Source organism: Patiria miniata, unplaced genomic scaffold (genome assembly GCF_015706575.1).
Source record: "Patiria miniata isolate m_02_andy unplaced genomic scaffold, ASM1570657v1 HiC_scaffold_3, whole genome shotgun sequence".
In the NCBI taxonomy this organism is placed as follows: domain Eukaryota; kingdom Metazoa; phylum Echinodermata; class Asteroidea; order Valvatida; family Asterinidae; genus Patiria; species Patiria miniata.
The window spans coordinates 27,570,626-27,584,536 of record NW_024037069.1 but is presented as its reverse complement, the minus strand read 5'-3'; the positions used below and the strand labels follow the sequence as shown (position 1 = coordinate 27,584,536).

At 41.1% G+C, this 13,911-nt stretch overlaps 1 protein-coding gene across 1 annotated transcript; it reads left to right on the top strand.

Moving 5' to 3' along the window:
- Positions 1-1,298: 1,298 nt before the first annotated feature.
- Positions 1,299-9,717, top strand: LOC119736886 (hyalin-like). The gene is made up of 9 exons (XM_038210902.1): positions 1,299-1,398; positions 1,759-1,865; positions 2,854-2,964; positions 3,292-3,522; positions 4,183-4,518; positions 5,487-5,720; positions 6,563-6,823; positions 7,494-7,642; positions 8,322-9,717. Exons 2-9 carry the CDS (start codon positions 1,781-1,783, stop codon positions 8,334-8,336), a joined length of 1,422 nt encoding a protein of 473 aa, XP_038066830.1. The 5' UTR covers positions 1,299-1,398; positions 1,759-1,780; the 3' UTR covers positions 8,337-9,717.
- The last annotated feature ends 4,194 nt before the right edge of the window (positions 9,718-13,911 follow it).

Sequence of the window (13,911 nt, the reverse complement as noted above, 5' to 3'; positions counted from 1 at the left end):
GGTTACTCAATGGGATACACTTCCGCCAAATTTAGTACATTTTGGATATCGCATGCACTGTTTGTTACGGATGTGTGGTAGTTGGCTCATATATATTTGCCTCGAGCTTTCTGAAAACAGGACTATGCTTCCAGACCAGTCTTGATCGAGATACAAGTTCTAAAGGTCAGTTGGTAAGATTGATAACCAATCTAAGTTGCGAGTAACAGTCAGTCAGTGGGATAGGTAACCAGTGCGAGTCAGTGGGATAAGTAACCAGTGCGAGTCACAAGTGACAGTCAGTCAGTGGGATAAGTAACCAGTGCGAATCACAAGTGACAGTCAGTCAGTGGGATAGGTGACCAGTGCGAGTCTCAAGTGACAGTCAGTCAGTGGGATAAGTAACCAGTGCCAGTCACAAGTGACAGTAAGTCAGTGGGATAAGTAACCAGTGCGAGTCACAAAGTGACGGGGAGTCAGTGGGATAGGTAACTAGTGCGATTCACAAGTGACAGTCAGTCAGTGGGATAGGTAACCAGTGCGAGTCACAAGTGACGGGGAGTCAGTGGGATAGGTAACCAGTGCGAGTCACAAGTGACGGGGAGTCAGTGGGATAGGTAACCAGTGCGAGTCACAAGTGACGGGGAGTCAGTGGGATAGGTAACCAGTGTGAGTCACAAGTGACAGTCAGTCAGTGGGATAAGTAACCAGTGCGAGTCACAAGCGACAGTCAATCAGTGAGATAGGTAACCAGTCTAAGTCATAAGTGACCATCAGTCAGACAGGCACAAATTATACAGGCTGGCCAGGCCTTCTGGGCTAGTCCACTGACCCGGATGCGATGTTGAAACAGGCACAGGATTATATTCTAATCGACACCCAGTCACGGACATTCATGGCGAGTGATATATTTTTGCAATGTGTTCAGGTTCAGGCTGACAGCTCAATTATAAAGGTAGGCTATACATGCTATTCTGTATTCCGTACAAGTAGGAGATTGCTTCTGTACGCATGCATTCTATAAGTAAGAGATTCATTCCTCAAATGACACGAAGCTAGTGATCTTATCGTCTGTTAATGTGGACAACGTGTCTGACGAAACCGCTAGAAAGCGAGAGGACATAAAGTGGTCTATATTCATTAAATTAATATGGCAATCCGAGGTCAGTACGAGGTCGCGTGTGGAAACGGTTGAATGATTCCATGGCCTACGTGAATGTATGTGTTTCGCGGTCGTAGTCAATCACACGTACAAATTCAAGTACATCTGGGTTGTATCTGTGTTGTCTTAGTTACCGTAGTATGCAGTGAGCGTTTGAAGGTGAAGTATAAACGTACGTAGGCATCCGCGTTGTGACCAACCCACACAGAGTCAGAGAGCATAGTTTACAGCGCTTCAACAACCTGTCGTACTACAAGGTATAGGCCTATTTAACAAAGTTCAGCATAATATATGGCATTCGTTATTTATCGACGACACGTTTTGTCACCCTGGTTTAGGTTATTTTGATGCATTTATGTTGTAAGTACATGTATGTGCTTTTTTAAAACCTTGTGAAACCAAACTGCTTTGGGGGTTTGTGGGCCCGATCGAGACGAGAGGAACCCGCGTTTGAAACTCACCGTTCAGGACATCATATGCTGGGGCCGTCGTGACGTCGTCTGAATACTCTTATAATTGACAGTCAGCAGAAAGACGACAAATTCGTCTCGAAATTATTGCTGACTTCACTCATGCATATCTTGAAACCTCAAATGTATAGTTTGCTTTCAACGCAGCTTCTGAAAGGTTCTGCAGTGAATGATGGTGATGGCCTCTTTGGCGTTACTGGCAATCGCCACTGCGTGTCTGATTCTACAGATGCAAACTACATTAACCAATGCAGGTAAGGAACACCCATACAAACCTATTCGTTATAAGCAGACAAACACAAGCTACAAGCTAACACAGAAAGGTTTTAGTGTGTGCACACCTCGGCCACAAAGTTATCCATTAATCTTATATTCCGGGTACCGAAATATATGACACTGGGCTGATCCATCGTGCATGTATCTTATATTCAAATCAGGCGCGACGTCACGAAAATTGTCATGAATTGACACGTCTCGTCACTGCTGATGACAAATTTAAAAAAACCTCTACCTCAAATTTTAATAGTTGGTTAATATAATGCTGACGTCATACAAAACATACCACGAATGATTACAGTTGGTTTGCTCTAAGAAAGGAACCTCAGTAATATATATTAATTCTGACCACTCACTCACCGAGTGTATTCTCCGAGCCAAAGGCAAAGTCGTTCTATCGTTATACTTGATAAGGTAATGGGCTTTATTCACGTGTCGGCCAAATTAAATTGAAAGCAAGGCGAGTTCTTCATTGTTGGAACTTGCATAGAAATCAAATCAATGACATAGGCCCAAAAGTTAACTTAGTGCAAGACTGAGTGTGCTCTGATGAATAATTACAAATATGTGATTAATAATCATACCCTAATTCTTAAAGCCACATTTTAATAAAACATTGAAACTGAGGCTTGGAACGCATAAATACAATGTAGTCGGGCAGCCTCCATTTCGATACACTTTATGATGTTCTCGACCTTGTGCAGGGATTCTCCTGATAACTTATTTATTTCCTTTAAAGCCATTTCTCCCTGTGGAAACTTACTTAAGTTTCCACAGGGAGAAATGGCTTTAAAGGAAATAAATAGGTTAGCCTCCATTTCAACAGTCGATTATTTATAAAATACATCCAGGGAATCCGATCAAAATGGCTTCTTAATCCCGTGAATAAGGCGTATGGATGCTGAAGGTTGTGTTTACTCTTATAATTCAGCTTTTTAACTAATATACAAATACGACAAATTTCAGCCGATGTGTACTCATTTGAGAAAGCCGTCTACACCGTAGCTGAAGATGCTGGTCCGGCAACGGTCTACGTAAAACGGACTGGACCACACGACGCTGCGAGTTCAACTGTCGGTGAGCACTTTGTAAAACAATGTCACTGTCTCACATATTATGGGGGGGGGGGATGCTACTATCCGGTTCGTAAGTGACTGAGTTATACACGCGCACGCACCACTGATTACTAGCTCCCATTGGCTAAACACGTCACTTTGTACTTCTTTCGATTCCAGTGGTTCCAAGGCTACTCCGTGTGCAGTGGGCGTGGTTTAAGTTGAAATAACGTCACACTTACGAACCAGATACACTACCATATGCACATAAACCGTGCCTTATTGAATGTATTAGAAATCCACCTGTATGGGTGTTACATGAAAATTGTTTCTCTGTTTTTGGTTGCAGATGTTTCGAGTTCTGACGGCACAGCTGTGATCGGAAGAGACTATGTAGCTGTATCAACCACTCTAAACTTCCAAATGACAAACAACAGAGTCACCGTTGATGTTCAAGTCATAGATAACGTCATGGCCAGTAACGGATCTGGGATACATTGCTTCACCTTGACCTTGACGAATCCAAATCCCAGTGGCACCCTCGGGACAAATGCTCAAATCTGCATCACCGACAATGACAGTAAGAAATTCAACAATTGGTTTGTTTTACTCACTCCTTTGTAGAGTTGCGCCATTTAAATTATTCCTATAGGAGGATACTTCAGTTCGATGTTTGAAATAATTAATGGGAACGACAACTGGTGTAAGATCGACTATCGCAGTCGTTTAATAAGGGAATAAATGTGTGCTTGACCGGTTTTGAACACTATATTTAAGACCGGTTTAATTGAAGTCTGGACGTGTTTAATACCGGCCAACCACACATTTTTTCCCATTCATCATTACCTTTTTTTCGGTGAAACAGTCAGAACATGTCAAAAATTATAATTTTCCGACGATTTTGTTCAACAAGTTTACTTCTGATTAACAAAACCGCCCCTCTGTTACGGTGTGCCTCCCTTGTAGATCTACATAAAACGAGTAATTATATGTTAAAGATACAGCAAATGTAAACCAATGGAAACACTCCAAACACGGCAAACATGGTGTCAATTTAACACCATTTGGTATTGATATAGGACAACGCCAGTAAACTTTAGCCTCATTTTAAATAACTGTCTAGTTCTTCGAGTGGAACTGAAATCTACCAAAGACGAAGCCATGGCGAAACAATGGTTTGGATGATCCAATATATTTCGGGGTGTTAGTTTGTCTGTGGTTATTTCTTTGCTTTCCGTAGACATATTTACAGGAACGTGCCCACCTCAAGAAGCTGTGATAGAGTCAAACGGAGAAGCAGTTATTGAGGCCAATGTCACCAGCGATAAAGCTACTGCCGTCATCAGCTGGGCCGAGTTCTCTACATTTCAACCGGCGCTGGAAACGTCGTACAGGTGCTTCCCTGCAGGACAGCCGCCTAGCAGTGAATGTAGGAATGGAGGCGCCTTCCCCATCACCTATACGTTGAATGCTTCCGATCAATACAACAGAAGGATTAAGGTGCAGTACACAGTTGCTACTCAACTGACCCCGACACGGGTGGAACACAACTGTGAATTCTACGTGCGCGTTCTTGGTAAGTGTACCTTTTCTGATTGGTGGTAACGCGAAAGAGGGAATTTTGTAAAACACAGATGGAATTGCGCAAGAGGGAAACCCTAAATACCATTATTAAGTCGGTTATAAGCCTTCTATCATACAACAAATTTAAAGTACATTGAAGTGCATGAGATATGATTGAATGTACCGGTGAATTATAAACATGCGTGTGCTTCATTTGCATTCACATTAATTTAAAAACACAGCAGCAGTTGTTAATTTTGTTTTAATGTTTCTGAACTTTTTGATGAAAAAAAAACTCCGTCTTGTCATATAAGGCCAAAACAGTTCTGCTTCCGGTTTCCCTACATACCCTATTCTGACAGCCCCTAGCCTAATTAGTTTATGGTAAAAAAATGAGAAAAAAAACACCCCAAACTATCAATTTCTACCTTTTACCCTTGACTACACACAGACGCCTCCATATGATCGTACCCACAAAAAAAAATCCCTACCAACCTACCCTATTTTGGAATGCCATGTAATCGGAAGCAGAACTATTTTTTGGCCCAAGGTAACACCCCCCCCCCCCCCATATTATGTCATACGGTGTGCATGCCGACTTGTCTTTGATAAACTTTCTATAATCGATTTAGGTCAAAAGGTAGAGTCTTGTGTAAAAAAAAAAGGAAAAAGACTGACAATTACATTTCGAAGCAAATCACATTGAGAGGATAAACACCAAGCCCTTCCGGGCATACGACCATCTTAGCAGTACAAAATATGTTGGGTGGACCCGAAGGGCAAAGTAACGATCAAAATGTCCCATCCTGGAGTGACAAATTTCAGCTTTTTATTTCAGACAACAACGCTCTGCAGTAACCACTAACCAGAAGTGAATCCCCTAATTGTTGGATATTTCCAATAAATCCCAAAACCCTTTAAGACGCTCATTTGATTTAGACAGCAACATTATAAAAAAACAATTGCTCTTCTATCCAACAGATTCGATACCACCAATAATTACCTGTCCAGCTGACCTGAATGTCACCGCTAAGGGCCTGAACGGCACCGCTGTCTGGACGGAGCCAGCCGGCACCGACAATTCGGGAGTGGTCACAACCAATACCTATTCGCCGCCTCTGGTTCTGAGCATCGGAAGCCATCTCTTCACCTACACTGCCGAAGACAGTTCTGGAAATGCGGCATCGTGCATTTTTAATATTACCGTTACCCCAGGTGAGTGTCTGCAGATCTATTTCGAAATTACTCGTCTTTTTCACGATGAGAAAATATGTAGTACATGTACTATCTTACCAAGCGATGGCTGAAACCTGTTCAATTTGGGCGACTCACATTGCAGTGCGCGCCACCAAGAGTTTGCTTGGAGAGTCAATTTTCCAAGGTGACTGTCGACAAAACATGGCACAAAACGGAATACGTATCAGTAGACAAATTAAGCTATATAGATTGGGGCATAGCATTCTGTTGCCTAACAAAAAACACCATATTGATAAAAAGAAAAGAAAAGGGCAAACAAATACTCGAATCATACCCGGCGTACGAAACTACTGACCGGAAAAACTAACAATTTCAATTGTCCCGAGCTGCAAATTTGTCGACCATCTCCCACAAATGCACTGGGAAAAATGCGCTCTCCGTGGCAAACTTTTCGTGGCTCACTGCATCGTGAAACAGCCGAATTGGAACACTTATTGCTAAGTGTGAGGTCGATAGTTGGTCAACCTTTGATATCGATAAGAAAACTTTCTTAAGGCAGATCAGGAAGACAAACAGGTATGAGAGGCATATATTTTGTGAAGAACGTCTATTTTAGTTTGTGGACAATATCGTGGTTTAGGGGATAGTTTCGTCAATTAAAAGGTTTGATGTTTTCGCTTGATTTATATTTCTGGTATTGGAAAATGTAGCCTTTCTCCATTCGTCCAGTATCTAACATAAAATGTAGAACATCAACTTGTTATCGTGTCCAAAATAGCAAGACACGCACAACGAATCATCTGTCATGCATCATGGGCTCGAATTTCAAAGTGAACTATTTTATTTGTGTATAAATACAGATGACGTACCACCGATGATAACCTGTCCTGCAACTGCAACCGGCGTGACGGATCCAGGTTTATCAACAGGCAAGATAAAGTTTCCCATCGCCACTGTCTCAGACAACTCTGGGTTACCCATTGTGCCTGTGGCCAACGCAACGTCCATGGTGACTCGCTTCCCTGTCGGTGAAACTGTCGTGGAGTTTGTAGCGACAGACGCCAGCGGCAACAGCGCCACTTGCACTTTCATCGTCAAAGTCGACGTCAGAAAGAACGCAGGTAAAATGCGTTTTGATTCTTGTGGATTACGATAAAATGCATAATGCAATTTTTTATATCAATAGTTGCAACCGATCAATTGTTTTCATTTACGAGTGTTGCGACCGGCTTTAAAAGGACCGTGAAAAAAATTCCACAGTTTTGACATAAATATAACGCAAAAACCCACCTATTTATTTTAGACATCCATGCTATTTCCCTACACCGAATGACGGTGTTGGTGGGTAGTACGTTAGACCCCCACTGTACAGATAACACCTAAAGTGGAGCTAAGTTTAACGTTTGTGCATTAGTTTTGTTCCTTGACTGTCTTTCAAGTACATAATTAACGATCACACATTGATTAATTAATGCAAATAAAAAATCTAACATTTGTGTGAGTGTGTTCATGCTCAAGAAGCCATAGCAATGAAGTTTCTGCTAAAGACGACTGGACATCCTACCTTTGATAACGAAGTAGACTAGCCCTAAACCCAAAACCCGGAAACACCTTTCGAAGTTGGCAATAAAATGACCGACGATCAAGTGAGCGCAAAGTGCATTTCCACGATTCCACGAAATTACTTTACAGCTTGAAATGAAGTTTTTTCAGTTGCCAATCTTGTTCTTATCCTGTTTTATTCAAGTGCGTCTTGTTTTAATGTTTTAACGATCGTGTTTTTTTGTTTAGGTGGGAGCAGCGATCGAGCAGTAATAATTGCCATTGTCTGTGTGATAGTCGCTGTTCTGATTGTTGTTGTCTGTGCCGTCATACTATACATGAAGCGTCGCCGACGTCATGCAAAGTACTCGCAGGCAAGCGATGGAAATCGGGAGATGGTGAGTCGTAGTATAGACCAATGCCAGCTTGTTATATCACTGTACACTCGGGGAGGCCTGTTACAACTGATGATGTATCCAACGGATAACGTAACACCATCACCCGGATTTTTTCTAGAGGGGCAAAACTCTTGCCGTAAGCGTTAAACAATTCGCCGGTTGCGGCAAAATCGAAGAAGGGAGGGGGACGTGACATAAACATATTCACTTCGAATCTCTCCTATTCTTTTCCCGTTTTTGGCTTTCTGGCGGAGGGGGAGGGGCACCCCTTGCCCTATCCTAGTGACGCCCATACTAACTAATAAAAATAACACTGAAGAACAAGGAATTTAAATATATTAAGCGTTGATTTGTTTCGAAAAAAATCTCGTTTTTTAACATGTACAGCTCCTAAATTTAAAACAGATTTTAAAACACTATTTTGTTTTTATTAAAGTTGCCCAACTGCAAGGCTCAATGCCATTTAAGGTACGGAGCTACCGAAAAAAGGACAAGATCGTGTTCAGTGAAAACCATTTAGTCAAAGATGAGGTGTTCAGCAATACAATATGGTGGAGCAGGCGGCAGCTCAGTAATACCAAGAAGCTTATTGCAGCTTTCTGTGATAAGATGTAAGAATTGGTTTAGTGCGGTTATTATGGTTCTTACACTCAAGCATATTGTTTAACGCTTTTTACAGGCTGAAATCGATTAAGTCACCGTCATCAAGTTTGAGACAACGAGAATTCTTCGAGCTGTTTGCAGAGTAGCAGAAGATCTGAAAGGTCAGCTGCAGTACGGATGATGCTTGTAACAGCTTTGTCAGTTTAACCGAGGTTGTGGGTCTTGCGAGGTATCCTTGTCGGTAGTAATTATGCTCTTTGCTTGTAGTATAAAGCAGAAGATTTTCAACTGTTCCATTTCAGCAATTTTGTAAATGCTGGTACCTATACAACTACTTCAGGTATTAATATCCATATTTGGTTTATTACATTGTTATTTTATAAGAGATGTGCTGTAACCAGTATGGCCTTGCATGAGATCACTGTATACATCGACCGAAGCGTTTAAGTAGTGACATACGGTGACAGTTACATATGGTTTCGCGCACATAGCTCGAGCAATGGACTGGATAGCACCTGTCACATTGTTTCTGCCATTATACTGGATCGCTTCTGAGTGTACTGTGATCTCATATGCATATTGGCCCATCTACCAGCTACCCTTTGTAGTTTCAACAGAAACACATGGCATTTAGTTTTGGATAATTGGACAATGAAAATCCACTCCTATTGTAATATTTTACCAATAAGTAAAATTTCTGTAAAGATTCACATGCACATTATTTGTGCACGAAATAAAGTGATTTGCGTTTAATTGGTAGATTTAGGCATGGTCAAACACAATGTACGATTTAAGGTATTTTTTGGGAATCTGTGCTTCTTTAAAAACTTCTTGTTACAAATACGTCTTGTTACATTTGGGTCCAAACATTTTCCGCTCCAAATTTAATATGAAAATCAAGAAGAGGGTGCAAATGCATGAAGTTAATTGCGTTTAATCGGTAGATTTAGGCAAGGTCAAACACATGTACAATTTTAAGGTACATTTTTGGGGGAATGTGGGCTTCTTGAAATAGTTCTTGTTTAAAATCTTTCTCGGTATTATTGTTTTAAAAAGAATATTGACGACACGAAGCAGAACTGAATGCAGTTACATTTCATGTCAGAAAGTATCGTTTCTTTTCATCTTATATGCTTTAATGTACATGTTTAAATCAATCTGTAGCAGTATATTTAGGGCCTACAGAAAAAAATGGTGGTTTGCTAAAATTAAATCATTTAGAGAGTATTTTACAGGTGGAAGGGGGTAGTACAGTTGTCTTAGTGTTCAGATTAGCTTAATGTTCAAGTTTTCATGTTTTCGATGTCCCTTTTTTAGACTGAAGCTAAACCTTTTGACAATCTGGCTTATTTCAAGGTGGGTGCAAACCTATTGCTGTGGTTTATCATTATTCTAACTGCTGCTTATTAAAGTTTAAAATCTATTAAATACAATTGCAACTGGAAACGGTAATAAAATTGCATTATAATGGATGCCCTTTTAATTGTCGCAATAAAATTGGTACCAAACCTTTAGATAGATAAACTAATAATATAAGCAATTCGATACCAAATTATGAGAATACTGATTTATTACCAAATTGGCAGGCTCTGTTGATATTCATCGCGGTTTTAAATGAAAGTGGCACAGTTTGTATTATAACGATGGACATCGGCGTTATTGCATATTGTGAAAACTGGCCCTGCTATAATCAGTCGTAATGTTTCCAGTCCTGATTCTGTGTTTGATGCTGGTTAGTGGCGTAGAGGGTACATGGGGCACCAAGAACCGCGACCCTTCAGACGGAGTTATGGTAAATTTTTCATTCTCAAGTTAGTATTGTGTGTATCTTTAGTCGTGCTATAATTCAAAGAAGACACCAAAGATAAAGCCACCCAAAACGGTAACAATATAAATTTGAGACGTTCCACAAAACCGACCAAAGGAAAACAAAAAACCCAGGTTGACCGCATTGACAGAAAAAAATTTCACCATCACTCTGTCAATTAAGTTACATGTAAACTGTGGTAGTCGTGCAAAGAGATTTGTCACTTAATTGTGTTTACAACTTGATTTGTTTGTTTGGTTAATCTATATGCCAAGCGATCCATCTTTTATAGTCCTCAAACAGATTATATGATGAGTCAAGTGCGGATCCAGAACACATTTTATTTATTTTTTTTGGCGGGGGGCTTAGAAAATGTTGGTCCCCAAAAACGTGGGTCCACAAAAATGACGGCGTGGGGTTGGTGGAAAAAAAATTGGATGTAGATGCTCTGTGGTGCAATCTGAGGCAATTTCTGACCACATTGACCAAATCTTTTTGAAGAAAAGATGGTCGTGTACGCAGTGCCTCCCTTTATTGCGACGTCACTTTAAAAAAAAGGAAAAAATTTGGTTCGTTTTCTTTTGGGGGGGGGGGGCGTGGCCCCCGTTGGCCCTCCCCTCTGGATCCATCCTCGGGATTAGTTTGTAAAATTTCGAATGCTCTTTTTTCCGCCACCACTCAGGGATTCAGTTATATCAATTTGACATGCAACGACGCTGGAGACGTGTGTCAGAACTGCTTAGTTACGCACCTCCTTGGACAATTGTTCTTAGCAGGTATGTACCATTGAAATAATATATTAAATAAACTTGTCATATTATGACAAAGGTATCAGCACCCTGCTGCAACACGAGTCACTAAGATCGAGTTGTTTGATAGGAAAACAGAAAGAACCAGCCAATCGATCCCACAAACTCGGTCGTCGAGTTGTAAGACGTCTGCACTAGAAAGCAGGAGGTCGAGGATTCGAGTCCTCCCTGAGTGATTTTTTTCCAACATTCACTCGGGCGGTAACACACTGAGTTTACAGTGTTTATACGACAGTAAATGGCGAAAATGACGAAAACAAAAGTATTGTATCAACTACTTCTGTTATTTTTTAGTTCTAGTAAGGTAATGTTCAGTAATTTTTTTTTTTGCAGTTCAAGAATATACGAAGGAACCATACAAATTCGAAGTCAGAGAAAGTGCAGGGAGGGAAGGCTGGGACTTTTTCTTTTCGCAGGGTAGGTATACCTAGTCCCCCGTCCCCGTGTCCCGTAAACATGTCCTAAGACTTTTCTCCGCATCATCTACTTTTCATTCCCAAAGAGGGATTCTTGTATTTGTGAAGACTTCACCTTCCCTATGAAACTGATACACCTTGGTGGCCGTGTGGGTTTGTAAAATTACTCATGCATACTTTCTTTCTTTTGTTCCTCTTCCCTTTCCCCTTGTTTGTATTTTTTCGCAACATCTCTCATTGGTTTTGTACACGTTTTCTAAGCGAGGTCGTTCTCGATTTGGTTCCTGTCCGAGTCGATTCACCGTGATATTGTATGCGTGTGTCCTCGATTTACACCATAAAAACAAACGCCAGCAGTCTGGGCCTGTGCCACAATGCCCCTCACCCGACATTCAGTGGCCGACAAACGTTTGATGGTTTTTAATTCTTCCTTTCTTTTATATTATTTTGTTTGATTTATCGAATTTCCAGACGAACCAGAAGCCAAGTACAGGTGGTGCGACTCCTTTAATTCCCAGCCTGGCAGGGAATTCGACAAGCCATGGGGATACACATACTGCGTCGAAAACATCTTTTCTGGTATTGCGGTACCTGCCGGCTGCGCGAAGCCTCTGACAGTACTGACGTATGACATCCACTATAGCGATGAAGAACTGCACGGCGAGCAAGTGCTCTTTTGCCTGCCCTAGTTTTGAATCTTTAGCAACGTTACACCCCAACAAAGTAGCAACTGCCAAACTAGGGCAGTCCGTATGGGCCCTGTGCACGAGTCGGCCATATTGACTTGAAAGTGAGCTTAAGTCTTAATGTTTGGAACTTGCGAAGAGAAATGAAAGCAAGTTCATTACTAATTAATTATACTCTGCTTCAATGAATAATTTAAAATTTCAATTAAACATTTCCTAAAGTTTAAAGCCAGACAAAAATGACAGTAAAATAAGGTTACATTATGCCTACATAAATGGTCTGGCGCCATCTCATTCAACAATTAACAATTAATGAAATGCATTCAGGGAACTCGACAAAAATGGCCAACTCATGTATAAGGCCCACACTACAGTTTGGGTATGCCGAACTGAGGCAACACAGTTGAGCATGATTAACAATAGTTTTCACTTTACAAACTCTGACCATTATTTTTCATGCGCAGCCATTTTTTGCATAAATAACAATCCTAGTTGGCAACAACCCCCCCCCCAAAAAAAAAAACCCCTGCAAATCTAGTTAATTAAGGGAATGTGTTTTGTCTCTGTTATTTTGGTTTTGGCGTTTGAAAACTCAGCTCTTTTATAGGGGTATGAAATGTTTGTAAACTAGTATTTCGTTTTGCAATGATTGCCAACCATATTTATACTAGCCACTGGTTTGAAAAAAAAAAAAGAACAGCCGTGACCAAGCAAAGGAAGGGTCTACGGCACGCCCACTGCAGTGGCGCACCCAGGATTTGGGGGTTTTTTTTGGGGGGGGGGGGCTCCAAAAACTTTTCTTACAAATTTGTTGAAAGTTGAATTTTTTTCAAACAAAAATAAGCCAAAATTTTTGGCTGCAGAAAAAAATTGTGTTTTTTTTTTAGGGGCGGCCTATTTTGACGTTGGTGGCGCCACTTACGCCCCTATTGTACTACTCAACTCTAGTTTTGTTTATTGAAATGAGATTATCATGATATTATCTAACTGAACAAATTAATTGAGCCATCTTTGGCAAGACGTATTTGACGTATATTATATCTGCACTATATGCAGAAAACCATTTTTTGTACTTATAACGTGAGAAACAAATTATGGGCAATGTGCATCTTACATGTAGATCGCTGGTCCTCGTGAAATAATCTTACAAAATTGTACTGCAATCGGCAACCTGTGTTTTAGGCACCTTTTTTTTTTTTTTTTTTGGAGGCACGTGCATACCCCGTACTCGCGTCCATTCGCTCGTACCCCCTGCCCTGCAAACAGGACGCTGGGATACTCTGATGAATTTACGCTCTGATTGGTTGGATTTTGCGTGACCTGTGACCTGCGCGTCATCACGGTCATGACTCTGCAAGGTTTGAAACGGCCGTTAAGACTGGTTCGTTATTCTTTTATTCAAGTTTCGAGATGTTTTTTTTATTCGTTGAAAAGCGTAATAATGTAGGAAATTCTGTAAAACTTATCTGTGTTGTAAATTTACAATTCCCGTCACTTGCTCAGGCTCCGTTTCGAATCACGAACGGTCGGATTGCATTATGCGACGCTCAAAATTTTGTCCACATGGTCCGCAATGAAGCAGAAATCACATCCGGTATGGAACGTGTGGATTTCTATGGGAAGTTTTTGGATAGCATTTGCGCACATTGTCTAACTGCGGTCTTGAACAGCTGCACCCAGATGCTTTATACATAGGCCATAGGCCACTTCCTTCACAAGATTCTATAAAGCTCATCAGAGTATCCCAGCGTCCTGTTTGCAGGGCGGGGGCGGGGGGGGGGGGGGTACGAGCGAATCGCGTCCATTGGTAATGTTCCATATTGTGGTCAAGCAGGGCGCGCACACACACACACCAAACGTCCGTATGATATCATGGTTTTAGTGTTGCAGGACTTGCAGTCTACAGATACAGGGCACAATATTTTTTGGGGGCCCCAAATTTTACATT